We start from the raw sequence: 17,927 nt of genomic DNA on the forward strand, positions 1-17,927 counted from the left end.
GTGTGTGTGCGTGTGTGTGAGAACAGGGTAAAAGCACTGCTACAGTCCAGGCATTTTAGGCAAATTTTCCAATGCTGACTTGTCCTTGAGAATTTGTCCGATCGCTACCACATTTTAACCACATATCCTCACTGTCCAAATGTGGTAAATTTCATATTTTTTCCCAAACTATTGGTCTGGCCTCATGTTGTCTGTCATTTATATGCATTATTATCCAATTAAGAGTGTTGAAAACTGCTTGAGAGCAAATCTATTAACTCTTGAACACTTGAACTATCTGAAAAGTGAAAAATGGTCAGGTTAGATACAATTGAGTGAGCCTGTTTTGTTAAAAAATGATTGCTGGGCTTCAGTGCAAAATGAAGGGGTCAGCCATGAAGGTATGTTGCGTACAGGTTAATGTCTGCCAATTATACCGCTTAGTCAGTCATGGCTCTAAGACCTCTCAAAAAGAGTTTTGTAAGATGATGTAACCACAGTAGTTTGCTTTTGATGATTTTCCATAACACTTGGGAGACTTGTCTATCATAAGTCAGGCTTTTTACAGCATGTAAAACATAGGCGGCCACCTCCGCCTATATTTGTTCCACCGCAGGCTCTAAACTTCCACATCATGAAACTTATCTGTTTCCAGTGTGGCAACAGTTGACATTTTTAACATCAATTGCAACACTATCAGAAACAACTGGAAGTCACTCCAATGAGGAAATACTTTTCAGGGCAAAGTGACGATGAACGTTTTTGGAAAGATAAAACATTAAAGAACATTACAATAACATAAATGAACCACCTCTGCCTCAATTTAACCTCGAGAAAACACTCTGCCATACACCCACAAAAAAAAGTCTCAAAAAGCCTTTTTGCTTTCCAGCTCATGGTCAATTCGTGAAACATTTTTGATACGATACGATCCACATGAAGACATTTTGCTTGTCTTGCTCATTAGTCTTTTTGTGGAACACCAGAGAATTGCGAGCCACGCCAAAATGCTTTCACAGGAATTTTGCAATGTCCATCATCATCAACATAGTAAAACCTTCCATTTACTCCCAGACAGTTTCCACAGTCAACAGATTTGGATGCGTCATCATATTGTTGACCATAGAAGTTTCTCTTATCTGACTCATTTTACACAATTTTTACTATTTAAAAAATAGTAAAATATTTACCAAAAAAACATGCTGTTGACCAACTACTGAGGTCGATAGTGAGGTTAAACACTGTCAAGGACACAAATTTATGTTACCTTTCTCCCTGTTTAAGGGTTAAATAAATGCAGCAACTCTTATCTGAACAAAATGGCCATTTGCCAGCCAGCCATCTAGCAGCAATCAGTCATTTACCATCTTAGCCAGCTTGTTCACGTTTCAAGCATATCCATCTAGTATGCTTTTAAATGGACGTCCATATCAATCCACGTTAACATTATCTTAGCTATCTAGTTAGCATTTTCTATATATTTGATCAGTTACTTTCCATTTAGCCTCTAACCCTTTCAATCTTAGTTAGCTTTAGCTTAGCTAGCTACATACAGTATATTTCTTAGATGTGTCCATATTAATCTAAGTTTGTCTTATCTCAGTTATCTAGTTAGCTTTGACAAAAATAATAAATCTTTATTTGGAAGGGACAATGCAGTCAAACATAGTTACAAGCTTGCAGCTGATGTGATGCATATAGAGGTTATAGCTAATGCTAATTCTCAACTCTGGTGGGGACCACAAACGTCTTAGAACATTTACAAAAGATTTTCATTTTGAAAAGTCATCTAATTTTAGGGTGTTGCTGTCCATTGTCAAAACTGGTCAATTTTGACCTGACCGACAATGTAAGAGTTAAGTACAGTGTGAGTACTTTAGCCACATCTTCATTTAGCAAAGAAATGAAAGCTAAACTATCTATAACCACTATGGTCCCAGCTCCATTCATTAGCACTAGCTTCCAGCCTCCACTACTTCCTCATTAGCTTCAATTATCCTGTCACCAAAGTGATGACTTAATGAGCAGATAATTCACTAACAATGCTTCCTTGCATTATGTCCTCTGAGCATGCGGGAACATGTTAGTAATTGACCGATTTGTAATCACAATTATTTTTTATTATACAATGAAACCATGCTGCATCACAGTTCACCCTCCACGCCCACGGCCACACTATAGCACATATTTTTAAGCAATTTTTTAAATGGGATTTCACTTTACAGTGTACAGGCCAGTCCGAAATTAGTTGCACCTTCAGTTGTATATGCTCTGTTTTCATGTGTTGCTGCTAATTTCCATTAGCCCATCCATAGCTGTTTGCATTATATTTTAGCGTTAAGCTAGCGTACTTTTGTTAATACAATTTACCCTTGCTATTTGTGGGAGACAAGGACTGACCACCGCTGCGAATCGCAAAAGTCTGCTTGTAATTGTCGCCACCCAAAAAGCGTTTGTAATTGCCTATAGATGCCTAAAGATAAGTAAACCACTTTTTTTTTTCTATCACGCCAAGCAATGGCCTGACGAAATGAAGCTCTTCCCCTCAGTTCAACATAGTTGATCGGCACCAATATTCCCCCAGATGGTGCCACAGCAATATTTTTTTTAGACTTGGCTTTAGTTTGAGCATAGAAATAGAATAACGGAGGATAGTTTCACCCCAAAAATTGAAGAATGCTAAACCAAGAAATGCAGGGCTTCAATGTTTGATTATCTTGTGTTCTAAGTGATGATGCTGTTGTGTTGAAGTAGCGGTTGGTTGAAGTTTTATGATTACCATAACGTTTTGCAATATATGTTTGCATTATGATAAAGCACTTTTGTGAAAAGCTTGAAGCAGGCACGTTTTGGTGCTTATTTGGAGAAATGTTGTGAGTGAGTCTCCAGCACACAGATTGACTGGTACAAGGCACATACTCTTAATTACGTTCAATATTTTCCATAAACGTTATGCTTTCAATGTGTTAAAGTACGATCATAGTGAGTTTTAAAAAGTATTGCTTAATAGGTTGGAATACATTGGTTATAACACCACCACATAGACGCATTCATTAGCATTCCTAATACTATTAGTATTAGCACTAGCAGCAAAGCTTTGTGGTTGTTTTAACCTTCACTGTCATTGACATATATTTGTCTTTAAAGAATTCAGGCATTCAATCCCAGGTACGTATACTATTTAAACATATATTATAAAAATAAATCATGTTGTAGGGTAGAGGGTGTGAAATGGTTGGCAGTATACAGTGACTGTGTGTATACAATACACAAAGTGTAATTCTTATGTTCTGCTTGACAGTGAACTGAAAGAATAAAGAGCAATAAATAACTAGAAACCTCTTTTTTGAAGAATTCTGACAAATGCTGCTAGTTGTGAAGTCAGTCAAGTTGAGTTCATGGCCACCATAGAGCGCTTGTATTAACTTTGCGGTCGCAACTCAAAGCAAAAAAATCGGACGAATGAAAGCTCATATCCAGAAACACTTCATAAGGTGAGTCACTCGTATCTTAAGGCACCACTGTGTTTAAAGCGTGTGGAAGGTATACATTCGTAACTGAGTAAAAATATCTATATACTGTATTTTTAATACATGATCTCGACTCAGCAGGTGGCTCTGGAACGTAAATGGCGGTCGACTGAATATGAAGCGCCTGTGACTCAGCCAATGGCTGGCACGCGTTGTACTGTGATGTCACACGCGGGCTCTCACCGAAGGGAAAGTAAATAAAAACTAAGCGCATGCGTACTAGTAGCACACCGCACACGGTTCATTTGACTTCATTCCAGCATAGACGTGAAGAGACAAACAGGAGGACCATCATGTTCCGCAGCATTAAGGTAGGAGCTAATTTTATTATCCGTCCACTTAAAAATAGTCACAGCTCAATTTAATCGCATTTTAAGTCACCCGGTAACTGTGTAAATTTGCAGGTGAACGTCCCCCCCCACGATGCTAATGTCAACATTTCTTCGAGTGAGACTCGTTTAAATAACAAAAATGTCGGGTTTTTTAGATCACCGGAATCAAATGGACATGTGACACTTGGTTTTAATGTTCTTGAGTCATAACAATCAACTTATTAAAATGTTATGCGTCCCCAAAACTTCACGTTTCAGTTAATTTAGTGATGTTAATGGCAATTTCAACCATCCATTTTTTAGCTAAATGTCCCATGTACATTTCTCCCCATTTTTAAATAAATTGTGCCACACAATGGGCATATTAACATGTAAGATGTGCCAAGACCAATATTTGACCAACATTAAACCGCAGTAATTGGCTAGTAGGGCCAAGGTTTATCAAAACTCCGAAAAAAAATATATTTTTGTATGTCAGTGTGACATTTTGTCGTTTTGAACATTCAGTTAAACTGTAAATTTATCTACATTGGACTTAAAATCACTTCTCAAAGATTAAATATCTTGAGCTTGAAAGCCAAATACAAGTTAAATATCATATATGCCGTTTGAAAGTTACAGGAAATACAACTACAAATTTAAAATAATAGTAATAATAAAATGAAAAATACCACTCTATAGTATTTAGTGTATATTATGAAATCATACAGTACTTAAATAAAATGAAAAAGAAAATTGTTTTGCCACACTATTTTTTTCAATTTATGGACATTGTGCTGCTCCTTCTGGTGTGTGTGCCTTGACCATCAGGGCCAGAAAAAAAAAAAAAAAACCTGAAGAAACAATGTTCAAAAAAAAAAAAAAGTAAGGCGATTCACTCGTATCTCAAGGCACCACTGTATAGTCCCCTCCAAAACCTTTGGAACGACAAGGTGACTTCCTTTGTTTTTGTTTTTATACTGAAGACATTTGGGTTGTCATGTCATGTGATTTTCGACTGCGGTGAGGTGGGCATTCATCTATGCTTTAGTCCGTCAATAAGTTCACGTCAATATTTCAGATGCACCCGGTCGGTCCGAGTCAGCCAAACAGTGTCGAGAACGGACTTTACCGGTACCACGTCACACACAGGTGCCCCACTCCTAACATGCAGCCAAACAAAGAAAAAATAAAACTGTGTTGTATACCTTTCGGTCCCACAGATGCAATGACATATGCCCCTTTTTATTTATCACTGATCACCACGCTGTGTGTGTGTGTGTGTCTGTTGTTTTTATTTGATATTTTCCCTTTATTTTTTCTCAATGCCGATTGATTGTCGCCGACGGGAAACTGGCTGGGACCACGTGGGTCGGCTAGAAATACCGCCCAGAAGTTATAGACGATGCACAGCTCTGATTTTCGACTCCGCATATCCTGTACATCAGATTAATATGAGACAAAAGTTCAGAAATCCAACTTTATTTTATGGTATTTATATCCAGCTGTGTGAAATAACTTTTTTTTTTTTCCCTTGCTCAGGGAAATCAGGGGATTTCGTTTGTCAACTGTGGGTATGTGAAGCCCTCTCAGACGTTTCTATGATCAACGGACACTATTTAATGAATTTAAATAACGTCAATAACGTTTAATATTTGGTGGCATAACCCTTACTTGCAGAAACTGCCTCAATCATGCGACCCACTGACTTCGCTAGAATGTTGCATTCTTATTTGAAATGCTTTTCCAGGCCTTTACTGCAGCCTCTTTCAGTTCTTGTTTGTTTCTGGGGGGTGGTTCTCCCTTCATTCCCCTCTTCGGGAGGTCTAATGCATGCTCTATTGAGTTAAGGTCCGGTTATTGAACCGTTATTGGACCTTTCCATCACTTTGGTTAGAGGTCAAACTGGGTCTCATCAGTCCATAAAACTTTTTTTTTTTTTTCCAAAAGATTTGTGGCTCATCGCTGATCGTCTTTGCAAAATCCAGCGTGGCTTCCAATTCTTTTTGCTGATGAGTTTGCATCCTGTGGTATGGCCTGTTTATTTCTTCTCTCAAAGTCTTCTCGGAACAGTGGATTGTGATACCCCCACCCCTCACTGACTCTGGTTTTTTGGGGTGTTTCTTTACACCTCACAATGTTTCTTTCTGTTGGCAACTGCTGTTGGTACCCTTGGCTGACTTGTTTGACGTCTGCTGCTCAGTACACCTGTAGTTTCTTTTGCCGGACATTCCACATTCTTGTATTGGCTATGCCCAATGTTTGCGCAACTAGCACTGATCGATTTTCCCTCTTCTCTCAGCTTCAAAATGCTTTGCTTTTCTCTCATGGACAGCTCTCTGGTGTTCACGTTTGCTTGACAAATGTATTTTTGCTGAAACCGAAAAACGAGCACGATCGAATGTTTAAGCAATCGATGTATAAGGCAACACCTGAAGAAGTTTTTTAGGGTCGGTCATAATGTTTTATTTATTTTTGGTGTGAACATTTTGTGAATCGCTGATCTATGTCCTACCTGATGTGGTTGCGCTGCACAGCCCTGTTCTGTTGTGTTTTGATAATGGGAGTAGCGCTGCACAGAGTGGAGGCCCTTTTGTGTCGTAACTTTGTTTGTTCATCTCCTTTTGCACCTACAAAAAACACTTCATAATAAATCCATCTTTTCTTGGCTCCGGAACACAATGTTCATTCAGCGCTCTGTATTTGCTCAATTCCATCGGGACATTCTGCACACACACACACACACACACACACACACACACGGGGCAGGATTGCAACATAAATTCTTCAGGGATATTTCCGTCATCGCCATTGTAAGAGACAAAAGGGAATGACAGATTGATATTGATACGCTTAGAAGATAAATCATCAGGCACACCAGCACTATTATCTAACGACTTCCAATCCAAGATGCTGTGTATGCTCATCAATGCTAACTCCTTGATTGGCACTTTATTTTTTTTTTTAAACATCCGAGAAATTCAATGACCCACAAAAAAAAACAACGTACATTTTTTTAAATGCACTTTAGATGCTCCAAGTAAACTAACATTTGTCATTTTTTGCAAACATCAAAGACACATTTTCTGTTATTTTTATAAACTGTGACCGTTTCAAATCTCCGGTTTACCCAAGATTCATGTTTTCACAAACAGTAAAGGCAATTTGTCAATTTCCTAACATATTTCCGCGCACAACAGACGGTATCATCGGGACTTGAAATCAACAATCGCGTTCAGATGTAAACATCACAGATAATTTGCTATCTGTGGTTGCACCAAAATAAAAATTTGCTGACATCAAAGACCATTTACAGTCTTGTCGTGAGGACAAGCGGTTTAGAGGATGGATGGATGGATGAATCTGATGTACATTTTCCTAAACATCAAAGACAATCCTGAGTCGTTGACCGTAACGGGTTTGTTTGTAGTTATTTTTTTAACATCAAAGACAATTTCAAGCCTTTGTTTAATCTTGCATATTTTTGATCATTTTTAGCCTTGTTGAACCTGTTTTCCTAAATGTCACAATTAATTTCAGAGTGATTATAACAATAACGATGCTCACATTTTGACACTGGTGTCCCATTAACTCATTCAGCGCCAGACATTTTCAGACTCCCTTTAATATTTAAAAACATTTAAAAAAAAAATATGAATAAATTCCTGGGATTGAATGGCTGGACTGTGAAAATACAAGTACATTTGTCAATGGCAGTGAATGAGTTAAATGAACATAATTCTTTTTAACGATCCGTCAAGCGGTTCACTTTTAGTTGCGTAAAATCTTAACTATTGTGTAGCCAAACGCCTTTCATGTCCTCTACACAATGAGGGGAGTTGATTCCGTGATCTATCTTGGGAATTTTTGTGCATTTCCTTTGTTTCATTTTCTTTGACTGTATAGGTCAGGTTAAAAGACCAAAAACAACAACAATAACAGTCGAGATTTCCGCGTGGAAATCCACAGACACGTCAGGCTCTCGTCCCTTGTAATGAAAGCGTTTGAAACGGGAGTGCAAACTTCCCTCAATTCTTCCCGTCGCAGCAGGTTTGGAGGAAAACGAGCGTGTTTAAACAAGGACGACGCTTACGAGCTCACATCTCTCGTCATAACACTTCACGGATCAACACAAGGTGTCATAAGAATGACATAATGGTGCTTTGCCACTTTGCGGCATCATTCATTCTTTCATTCGTTTTTCACTTTTGGGTCTTGTTCAACCTAAGGTGTTTCGGGGAAAAAAATGAAAGACACTCTTATTGAAACTGGCATAGTTGTTTTCATAAAAATAAAAGTCAAGTTTGAGTCTGTCAAAATCTGACACGTTTTTGTAAAGTTCAAACAGTATTCTAAGTGAGCCAAAGACACTTTTTTTTTTTACATTGAATTAAATACATTTTTGGGAAACATCAAAGATTTGTCTCGTTCAACCTAACATACGTATTTTGTAAACATCAAAGTCGAACCTAACGTGTTGTGAATGCTAAAAACTTTCAAGTCCCTGATGAACTTTTTTTGTAAACGTCAGACAGTTCTATTCATTCAACTGAACGTACGCATTTGTAAACCTCAAAGACACCTAGCATACGTTTTCGTAAATGTCATACGTTTGAGTCTCACTGAGCCTAACTTCACGTTTGTAGACATCAAAGACGGTTGAGGTTTAAACCGAGGGTGTGTTTTCATGAACATCAAAAACACTTATAGTTTCCCTGATTTGCCTAAGATACATGTATTTGTAAACATCAAAGACAATTCTGAATCATTCAATGGGACATACCGGTATGCAATTTTGTGAACATAAAAATTGATTTCTTTTTATTCAACCTAACCTATGTTTTGTCAATATCAAAGACACCTTTGAGGCTTGTTGAACCTAGCATAGGCCTACATATTTTATAAAAATCAGACACGTTTGAGTTTGAACCCTAACATTTAGAAAACAAAGTAGTTTTTTGTTAATGTCAAAGACACTTACGTACGTTTTGATAACGGAGACAATTTAGTCTTCAATGAACCTAATTGTTTTTGTAAACACTGAACACCATTTAGAGTCTCTGACACAAACCTACATATTTTCATAAACATCAAAGATATTTATAGTCTCGTTGAGCCTAATGTCCATCCATCCATCCATCATCAATACCGCTTGGGTCGCGGGGCATGCTGGAGCCTATCCCAGCTGTCTTCGGGCAGTAAGCGGGGGACACCCTGAATTGGTTGCCAGCCAATCGCACGGCACACAGAGACAAACATCCGCACTCACAATCACACCTAGGGGTGCCGTACCGCCTGAGCCTAATATGTGTTTGTAAAAATCAAAGAGCCTTCTAAGTTTCCAATTAATCGAACATATGTGTTTTCCTGAACGGAATTTTCACAAGTTTCAGTCTGCTAATCTAATTCGTAAACATCAAGGGAAATTTAGAACCTTGTTGAACCCAATTAATGAGTTTTTGTAATCATCAAAGACGGATTTGGAGCCCCATTGAACCAAACTGGGGGAGTTTGCCACTTGACCGCACCATTCAAATGGCAAATTGGGCCTGCTGTCATTAATTTACAACTGCTTTAATCTACATCGGCAACAAAGGCGCCCTTGTTTCCAGAGAATTGCCGTTCCAGTCCAGTACCCCGTTTTTACAGAGTGAACCCGAACGCATCGTTTGTTTGCTAACTAACTGTTACCTCAAGTCAGAGCGTGATTGTTTGGACCCTACCATCTATGTTATGTTGTATGTACGATTTTTCTGTTCAACCTATCGTTATTATGCAAACGATTACTAATCGTTAAATGTTTGTCCAAGGTATTCGTGTTATGTCACGGTCTGCTGCAGTTCTCCCAGCTGCTGTACAGCTCCTACTTCAAGAGCACTCTCAGCACGGTGGAGAAACGCTACGGCCTCAGCAGCTACTCCGCGGGAACCCTGTCCTCCCTGCACGAGGTAAGGGAGAAAGAGCGAGAGCGCCAACAACAACACTGGCAAGGCTAGCTGGCCTGGCTTCAAGGATGTACTCGTGACAAAAGGGGAAACGGCGAACAAGAGTCACGATCGGATTTCCTGGCTAGCGAAGTGGGGTCTTGACTGTTTAATTGTCTTTGTTGTCATGTGGCATGATTCCTACACCCAAATGGGACCTGAACGTGTCAAAGAGATACTGTAGATAGATATCGCTGGCATCGGGCCAAAACCTCATAGGTCACATTTTGGTGGATTTCATCTTTTTTCCAAAATAGATACTGTTGGTCAGTCCGCACGCGTGGGTGTTATTTTTACACATTGACCAATCTAAAGTGTTGAAATTGGCTTGCTCTTGGATGGACAAACTTGGCCATTTTGGGGGTCTCCTGAAAAGCAACTGTTTTGCAGTTACAAGTTTTTGGCCGGATGCCAGCGAAATGATAGATGAAAAGGCTTGGCTTGATAGAGGGATACTGTTAATTGATAGCTAGGGAGTGACCAGCACAGTCATTCGCGTGCGCGACAACGACAAAGTGAATAGAGAGACACAAGTTTACTGTAAGTGCCGTGTTTGGAACAGGCTTTATTGTTTGCACAAGAATGCACCATTAGGCTTTTTTCCATGATGTTTATTTGTGAAAGTTACCGGTACAAACATATCAATCATGACGACGCAAGCGACGTCAGCTACCGGAAGTGGTGCGCTTTGTCTTTCAGAATAAGAGAAATATATCGCTTCGCTGGCGTCGGGCCAAAAGATATTTATTTATATGTATGTATATATATATATATATATATATATATATATATATATATATATATATATATATATATATATATATATATATATATATGTGTATATATATATATATATATATATATATATATATGTGTATATATATATATATATATATATACATGTGTATATAGATAGATAGATTATGCTATCTGCGTAAATGTTGCTAGCATAGCATTCTTCATAATTAATGAATTCAAAAATTAAAATAAAAAATATTCACAGCCTTTGCAATCACAAGTCTTTTTGTGTATGATATGAGCTTGGCACGCTTATTTTTTTGAACAATTTTGCCATTATGGGGGTTTGCCGTGTAGAGTTTTGAGGGACAAAATGATTTGAATTCATTTCCAAATAAGGCTGTAACATTTAAAAACCTGCAGAAAAGGTTCCAGATTCACGATCGATAAACCTCCACGGTGCATCTGTCTTTCCAGGTGAGCAACTGCGTGTTGATCGTGTTCCTGAGCTACTTTGGGAATCGTGTACATCGCCCTCGCATCATCGGCATCGGCGGACTGTTGATGTCCATCAGCGCCATGATGCTCGCCTTGCCACACTTCCTGTCACGGCCGTATGAATACGACTCGGTGCTGCAGAGTAAGAACTGAAACGCGAGATCACGCTTCACAATCTTTTAAACATCAGAGACCATTTTTAGTCTCTTCAACCTAATTTAGCAAAGGCCAGTTCAAAGTGTTTTCGTTTCGAACAATTTCAAGTCTCCGATTGCCTAATATACATGTCATTTAAATCGTCCGTCATAATACATTGTCTCCAATTAACGCCTATTTCCCCGTTTACTGCAAATGAATATCGGCTCCAAATATTGGTTATCAGCCTGCTTGACTTCTAATAATTTAAGACAATTTAGTGTTCGATGAACAAAAATGGCCTCAAACAAGCTGGAAGGGTCAAACAAGGCCTAAATGCGAAGTGAACTTAACGTACGTGTACTTGTAAACATTGAAGACAAATTGAGTCTTGCACATGCAAATTCAAGGAAAAACGCATTAACTAATTTCCTTCTAACTATTAACTAAATTGAATATCAACAGTTTTTAATCTAATGAATGTCTGCATGCTGGAGGGTTCGTCATGCCATGTCCAGCACAACATAGCGCCCGATGTTATCTTCGTTGAACCTCGATTACGCACTCCAGCTCAACTTTCCATTAATTACAAGGAAATTCATCATCGCGCGTGCATTATCTGACATGAAAATCACCATTCATTCATTCATGTGGCCTCCAGACCTAAAGTTCAGGAAATTGAAATAATTACACTTGTCACGAAAATGTTGGGACTATTGGGTTTGCGGGTGAAATTTTCCAGATGAACCTAAAATGCACTAAAACCTTCACTGCCTGTAAAAAAAAAAAAAATGGCAGAAAAAAAAAAATCTCCGAAGCAAGTGGTCACTGAGCTTATAGTGTCACCAGCAGAGGGACCGGAAGAGTCACAGAAAGGAATCGAAATAGACCTGCTTGCAAATATGTCAGCCCATCTCCTTTTTTTCCTAGATCGTCAGGACATTTGCGACCTGCAGAGGAACTCCAGCGCCTCCGAGTCTTGCGGCCGGGACGAGAGCAGGCGATTGGCCGACACGCAAACCCTGTGGATGCTCATGGCCGCCGCCCAGCTGCTGTTCGGTGTCGGCTCGGTGCCCATGCAGCCCTTTGGCATCTCGTACATCGACGACTTCGCCGCGCCCGGGAACTCTCCGCTCTACATAGGTGAACGGCCCCGCCGTGGATCCCTGCTGCTGTTATTGAACAATCCGCACACGGTTCATCGCCCTCATAGCCCAACTTATTTGTACAGGTCGTGTTTTGATTGCCTTTGATACCCGCCTGCTAGAGGTGAAAACAACAAAGACATTTTAGAACCTTTATTGAATTTGATGGTAAACATCAAAGACACTTTTGTTAAACCGAGTGTACGTTTTTTGTAAACATCCCCCTCAAAAAATGTGTCGGGTTGAACCTAGCGTACGCGTTATTAGAGGCGATTGGATTCGTCTCGATGAATCTTTTTGTAAACACCGAAGACAATTTCGAGTCTCGTTAAAAACCTCGCATACGGTTTTTTTTTGCAAATATCAAAGACAATTTCAAATTCTTGAATTTAGCTTGTTTTATAAACACCAAAGACAATGAGTCTCATGAATCCTAATGCACAGCTTTTTGGAACCTTTGAAGACAATTTAATCTGGCAATTTATGTTATTATGAACATCAAAGACAATTTAGTCGCCGAGCCGACGTGTTTTTGTTAACATTCAAGATCATTTTGAGTCGAATGTTTTTGTAAACATCAAAGACTATTTCATGAACAGAAGACAATTGAGTCTCAAATGTTGCATGTTTTTGAAAACAAAACAATTGTGGGTGGTGTCATTATTGAACCCAACGTATGTGTTTTTGTAAAAATCAATGATTTAGATTCTCAGTGAACCTGAAGTACTTTTTTGTTACCGCGTACAAAGAAAAAAATAAATCTAGCTAAACCGACTGTTTCACACTCTGATCAATCCAAAGTGTGTGTTTTTGTAAAAATCAAACACAATTTTGAGTCTTATCAAGCCTGAATCTAAAGCATGTTTTTTAGAATCCATGGAAAAAAGTGTCATTGAACCAAGACTGTGTTTGTCATCAAATCAAAGGCAGTTTCAAGTATTATTGAAGCTAATGTATGGTTTATTTTCATTTGCAGCCATCTTGTTTACCATTTCCGTCTTTGGGCCCGCCTTTGGCTTCCTGTTGAGCTCCGGGATGCTTCGTATCTACGTGGACGTGGACAAAGTCGCTTCAGGTCACGCCCACCGCTCATCCCGACATGCTTTTACACTCTCTTGACATGATTTTTAATGCTGTTTGTTTTTCTTCCTTCCATGCAGACGGCGGCGTGGATCAGGCGCTGAGTCCGGCCGACCCCCGCTGGGTGGGCGCCTGGTGGATGGGCCTCCTCATCACGTCAGCCTGCCTGGCGCTCGCCTCCCTGCCGTACTTCTTCTTCCCCAGCAGCATGCCTTCAGAGGGGCGGGTAAGAACATCTGGAGGGATTTGCCGCCATCTACTGGCTGGATCTCCTCACTGCAAACAGAATAGCTTTGACCTGCCTTCACAATATCGATCAAATATCAAAGACAATTTTTTCATTGAATCGATAGTTAATTGGATTTTTCATTGAATTAGATTTTTTTTTGTAAACATCAAAGATAATTACAGCGTCTTTTTGGCCTGAACCTACGTGTATTGCTGTAAACAAAGTTCATTTTTACACTTTGAATGGCAGGTAATAAAAATTAAAGACAGTTCTGGGTATCTGAAAACCTTACATACAAGTTTTTTTAAGCATCAAAGACACTTCAAAGTCTCTCATTGAAACAAAACTTTCATAAGCATCAAAGACAGTTTTAATACTCCAGTGATGCTAACATTAGCCTTTTTGTAATCAGCAAATATTTTAAGTCCCTGATTAACCAAATATATGTTTTTTCAAACGTCAAGGACAATTAGTGTTCTTCAGTGAGTTTCTTTTTGTTTTGGGTGTTTAAAGTGTGGTGGTTCTGGAGCATATACATAACGATAAGAAATATACTCTTTAAGAAGCAGCAAAAAGAGACCAGGGTTCTTGAAGTCCGCGTCGGATTCCGGTCAGCTGGACGCATACGTACAAGTCCAAAAGTTGCGCGGCTAAAATTAAGACTACCGTAAATCCTCCTAAAGTTGTGCAAGTTCAAATAAAATGACTGTAAAAGAACCAAGAATTTGGACAGGTAAAACTAAAATAACTGCAAATTCCACAAAAAGCCATGCAGGGAAGCCCCCAAAATGTGTGCAAGTTAAAATGAGCCTTCCATAACCCCCCATAATTTTGTAGTTTTGCTTTATCTTTGTTGTATGACACAATGTTGAACTTACTTTTACACTTGTTTATTTCCAGATGATTGGGAGCGAATCCAACGTGGACTTCAAGAAGCCGCGCGTCTCTTTGTTCGATTTCTTAAAAAGTATGTTCCTTGAATTCCTCATTCTGGAAGGTCTTTTGTTTGTTTTACAGTGACAAGAGATAGCTTTATGGGTCCCTAAATTTTTTTTTGTCGCTCATTTAAAAAATAAAAATAAAAAAAGTGTGTGTGTATGGCAGACGTGTTTAAAAGTCTGACATCCACATAAACGCCTAAAAGTCAACTTTTTTATATATCTATATTAGGAATGTAATGATTCACTCAAGCCCCGATTCGATTCGTTTTTCAGTTCCCAATTTTCGATTCAATTAGATTTTTTTAAAAATTGCCACCATGCTTGTCTCTGTGCACTAGTGTGGTTCTGCAGCCATCCAAAAACGCAATACGCAATGATTTTTGGTGCAAGCGCATAATTTGATCTATACATTCAAAATGTGCTATGCATCTCTAATGAAAAAACGTTTCAAGACATCATTTTCCAGATGAATTTATTCATAATCGATTGATCGTTACATCCCTAATATATATGTATATATTTCATGTTTTTAAGTTTCACCTATAAAAACTTGTGCAATAAGGATTTTACCACGCGTTGTAATTTATAGCTATGATGTTCCAGAAAAAAAATATCCCTGTTGCCAATGAACTGAATACGATTTTGGTCTTTCTATATGCTCAGTGTTTCCCAGGATGTTCTTCCACCTGCTGCTGAGTCCCTTCTTCCTCTTCCTGATCCTGGCTCAGTGCTGCTTCTCCTCTGTGATCGCCGGCCTCTCCACCTTCCTCAACAAGTTCCTGGAGCGCCAGTACAGCGCCTCGGCCGCCTACAGCACCATGCTGGTCGGTGGGTGTCACACACACCGCGGGGCGGGAAACGAGATGAGCCTTGGCAGAGGTCTCGTCGTCGCACGGGACTTCACTTGAAACTCTTTGTGTGTCCTCCGCAGGTGCCGTGAATCTTCCCGCCGTGGCGGTGGGCATGCTGGTGGGCGGCGTCATCATGAAGCGGACGGGAATGTCTCTGAAGAATATCCCTCGCTTCTCTGTGCTCATGTTGAGCATTTCCACGCTGATGTGCGTGCCGCTCTTCTTCATGGGATGCTCCACGCACAAAGTGTCCCAGGTCAATCACTACCAGATCGGACAGTACGGGTGAGCTTTCGTCATCTCTCTTGCTGTAATCCTTTTTTTGTAAACATCAAGGTGTTGTCTTCAATCTCGTCCAACCCACCCACCGTACGTTGTTTTGGGCAATGTTGTTCAGGTCTCCGTCCATGTGCTACGCCAACTGCTCGTGCCCGTCCGGCGCCTTCAACCCAGTGTGCGGCTCTGACGGCGTGGAGTACATCTCTCCGTGCCACGCCGGCTGCACCAACTTCACCAAAAACCCAGACAACACACACGCCGTCCAGGTACAGGAAGTCACCCATTCAGCAAAAGTAATAAAGTGTCACAATATATGTAACACAATCAAAATTGTGGAGCAACCGCATGACAGTCTATTGGGGGGAAAAAAGGCAAAGATCAAGGAAGACTGGGTGGAATTCTTTATGTGCAGTATGTGGTCTGTCACAAATTTATTTGAAAAAAAAAAAGGCCTGGGATTAGAAAATTCCTGATGTGCTTACCAGGTCTTAAAATCTAGAGCACCGTTTCCCCTCGGTGTCCAATTGAGTGTCGTGTGTGTTTTTAGCTGTACACCAACTGCAGATGCATATCGGGCAGCCAGGGTCACGCGCGGCCCTCACCCTGCGCCAACCAGTGCCCCCACTTCCTGCTGCCTGTCATCCTGATGCTGTCGGCCGGGGCGCTGGTGGCCTGCCTCACCCACAACCCCATGTACATGATGCTTCTCAGGTCAGGCCGCCAGACCGTCCTTCCGCACCAAGCTCATCCGAATCTCAGACTTGCACATCCATGTGACCGACTGACTAACCACGGGCTTTGTTGTCATAATCAGGAGCGTAGCGTCAGAGGAGAAGTCCTTTGCTATCGGAGTTCAGTTCCTCCTCCTGAGGCTTTTGGGTAAGTCCGAATATGTTGTGCTATATGCTAATAGCATTATTTGATTACTGTTTTGGTTCAAGTGGGGCCGGTTAAATATTGAATTTTGCGTCCTCTCTCCGTCTCAGCGTGGCTTCCGGCTCCGGCGCTGTTCGGCATGGCCATCGACACCTCCTGCATTTGGTGGAAGCGCGTGTGCGGCAGGAAGTTCAGCTGCGGCTACTACGACAACGACGTCTTGAGAAACAGGTTGGAGGCACACAAAAACGGCTCACCTGTTTTTTGTAGCTGAGCTGTGATTGGTCGTTATCAGAGCCCTGAGGGTGCGTGATGAGATTTTAAGTCGACAGAAGTGACAAAATGGCCGCCCCCCTCGGAGATGGCTAAAAACGGGTGGATTTTGTTGCTTAACTCATATTCCACAAACACAATATTAAACAGAATGCTATGTTTCAACTAGTGGGCCTGCATAGAACATAATCGTAATCAAAATATGTTTGGTTAGACTTCCACTTTGTCTTGTTTACATTGGAAAAATCTGCATTTTCAGTCTGGCTTTAGTTGTCCCTCAGCTCAGTGAAGAGGCGAGTTGTTTTCAGATGGGCAGTTCACTTTTTTCCGATTCACTGACCTCATCTTTTGTCTGCTACTCCAAAGCTATTCTGATCTCAAATCCATGTGTCTCCCCCTTTTGCTATTTTTGCAGGTACCTGGGCTTGCTGGTGGGCTACAAGGTGACGGGTGTGGCGCTGCTGGCCATCCTGGGCTGGAAAGTCCTGCGGACACAGGAGTACAGTCTAGAGAAGAGACCTGATGGCGTGCTATAAAATATGACTCCCTCATCCCTCCCCCCTTCCCATTTTAAGGTGGGAATGCTCAAAAGACCAAAATGTGGTAATACCTCACAGCTTCTGCAGGACTTGTACAATAACATGTTCACTACTGCCAGTCAGGTAGGTTCTAATGCACAGCCCATTCATTGTATAGCTTAATATTTAAGTAATATTTTTTTTATACTGTCCAAGTGCACGCTGTTCATTTTATACACTGATTTCTTTTTTGTATTTACTCGTATTAATCACATATTTTTCGGTGCTGCACATTATGCTTGCTTTCTAATAAAACATGCTGGACAACAATCAATTTATCGCTAAGTTTTTTGGAATTGTATTGCTACCTCCTAAATCGCTGGTAAATGCCTAATAAATGAAGCCTTAGATTGTCATATGATAAAAATGTGTTTCTCACTGTTTGTTTTTATATAAAAATATGAATTTTGCATTTCATATTCAGAGAGGGTGAGTAATAATAAAACGCTGAGATAATTTGGTTGCAGAAGTGTGCACACTCAATTTTAACTGGGGACGTG

The 17,927-nt window shown here is 40.2% G+C and overlaps 1 protein-coding gene across 2 annotated transcripts; it reads left to right on the forward strand.

Annotated features, from left to right (window-relative positions):
• The first annotated feature begins 3,723 nt into the window (after positions 1 to 3,723).
• On the forward strand, positions 3,724 to 17,701 carry slco2a1 (solute carrier organic anion transporter family, member 2A1). 2 transcript variants are annotated; one of them, XM_086048438.1, is made up of 14 exons: positions 3,724 to 3,820; positions 9,631 to 9,768; positions 11,020 to 11,182; positions 12,106 to 12,318; positions 13,297 to 13,395; positions 13,481 to 13,626; positions 14,530 to 14,596; positions 15,234 to 15,398; positions 15,502 to 15,706; positions 15,819 to 15,966; positions 16,248 to 16,411; positions 16,515 to 16,579; positions 16,687 to 16,807; positions 17,265 to 17,701. In XM_086048438.1, the coding sequence occupies exons 1-14, from the start codon at positions 3,803 to 3,805 to the stop codon at positions 17,383 to 17,385; spliced, it is 1,833 nt and encodes a 610-aa protein (XP_085904564.1). In that variant the 5' UTR covers positions 3,724 to 3,802; the 3' UTR covers positions 17,386 to 17,701. The 2 variants fall into 2 exon arrangements, with proteins under 2 accessions (XP_085904564.1, XP_085904565.1); XM_086048439.1 differs by lacking the exon at positions 3,724 to 3,820 and adding an exon at positions 9,097 to 9,558.
• Positions 17,702 to 17,927: the final 226 nt, after the last annotated feature.

The sequence above is a fragment of the Filicampus tigris genome, chromosome 12, assembly GCF_054856515.1.
Source record: "Filicampus tigris isolate MCC_2025a chromosome 12, RoL_Ftig_1.0, whole genome shotgun sequence".
In the NCBI taxonomy this organism is placed as follows: Eukaryota; Metazoa; Chordata; class Actinopteri; order Syngnathiformes; family Syngnathidae; genus Filicampus; species Filicampus tigris.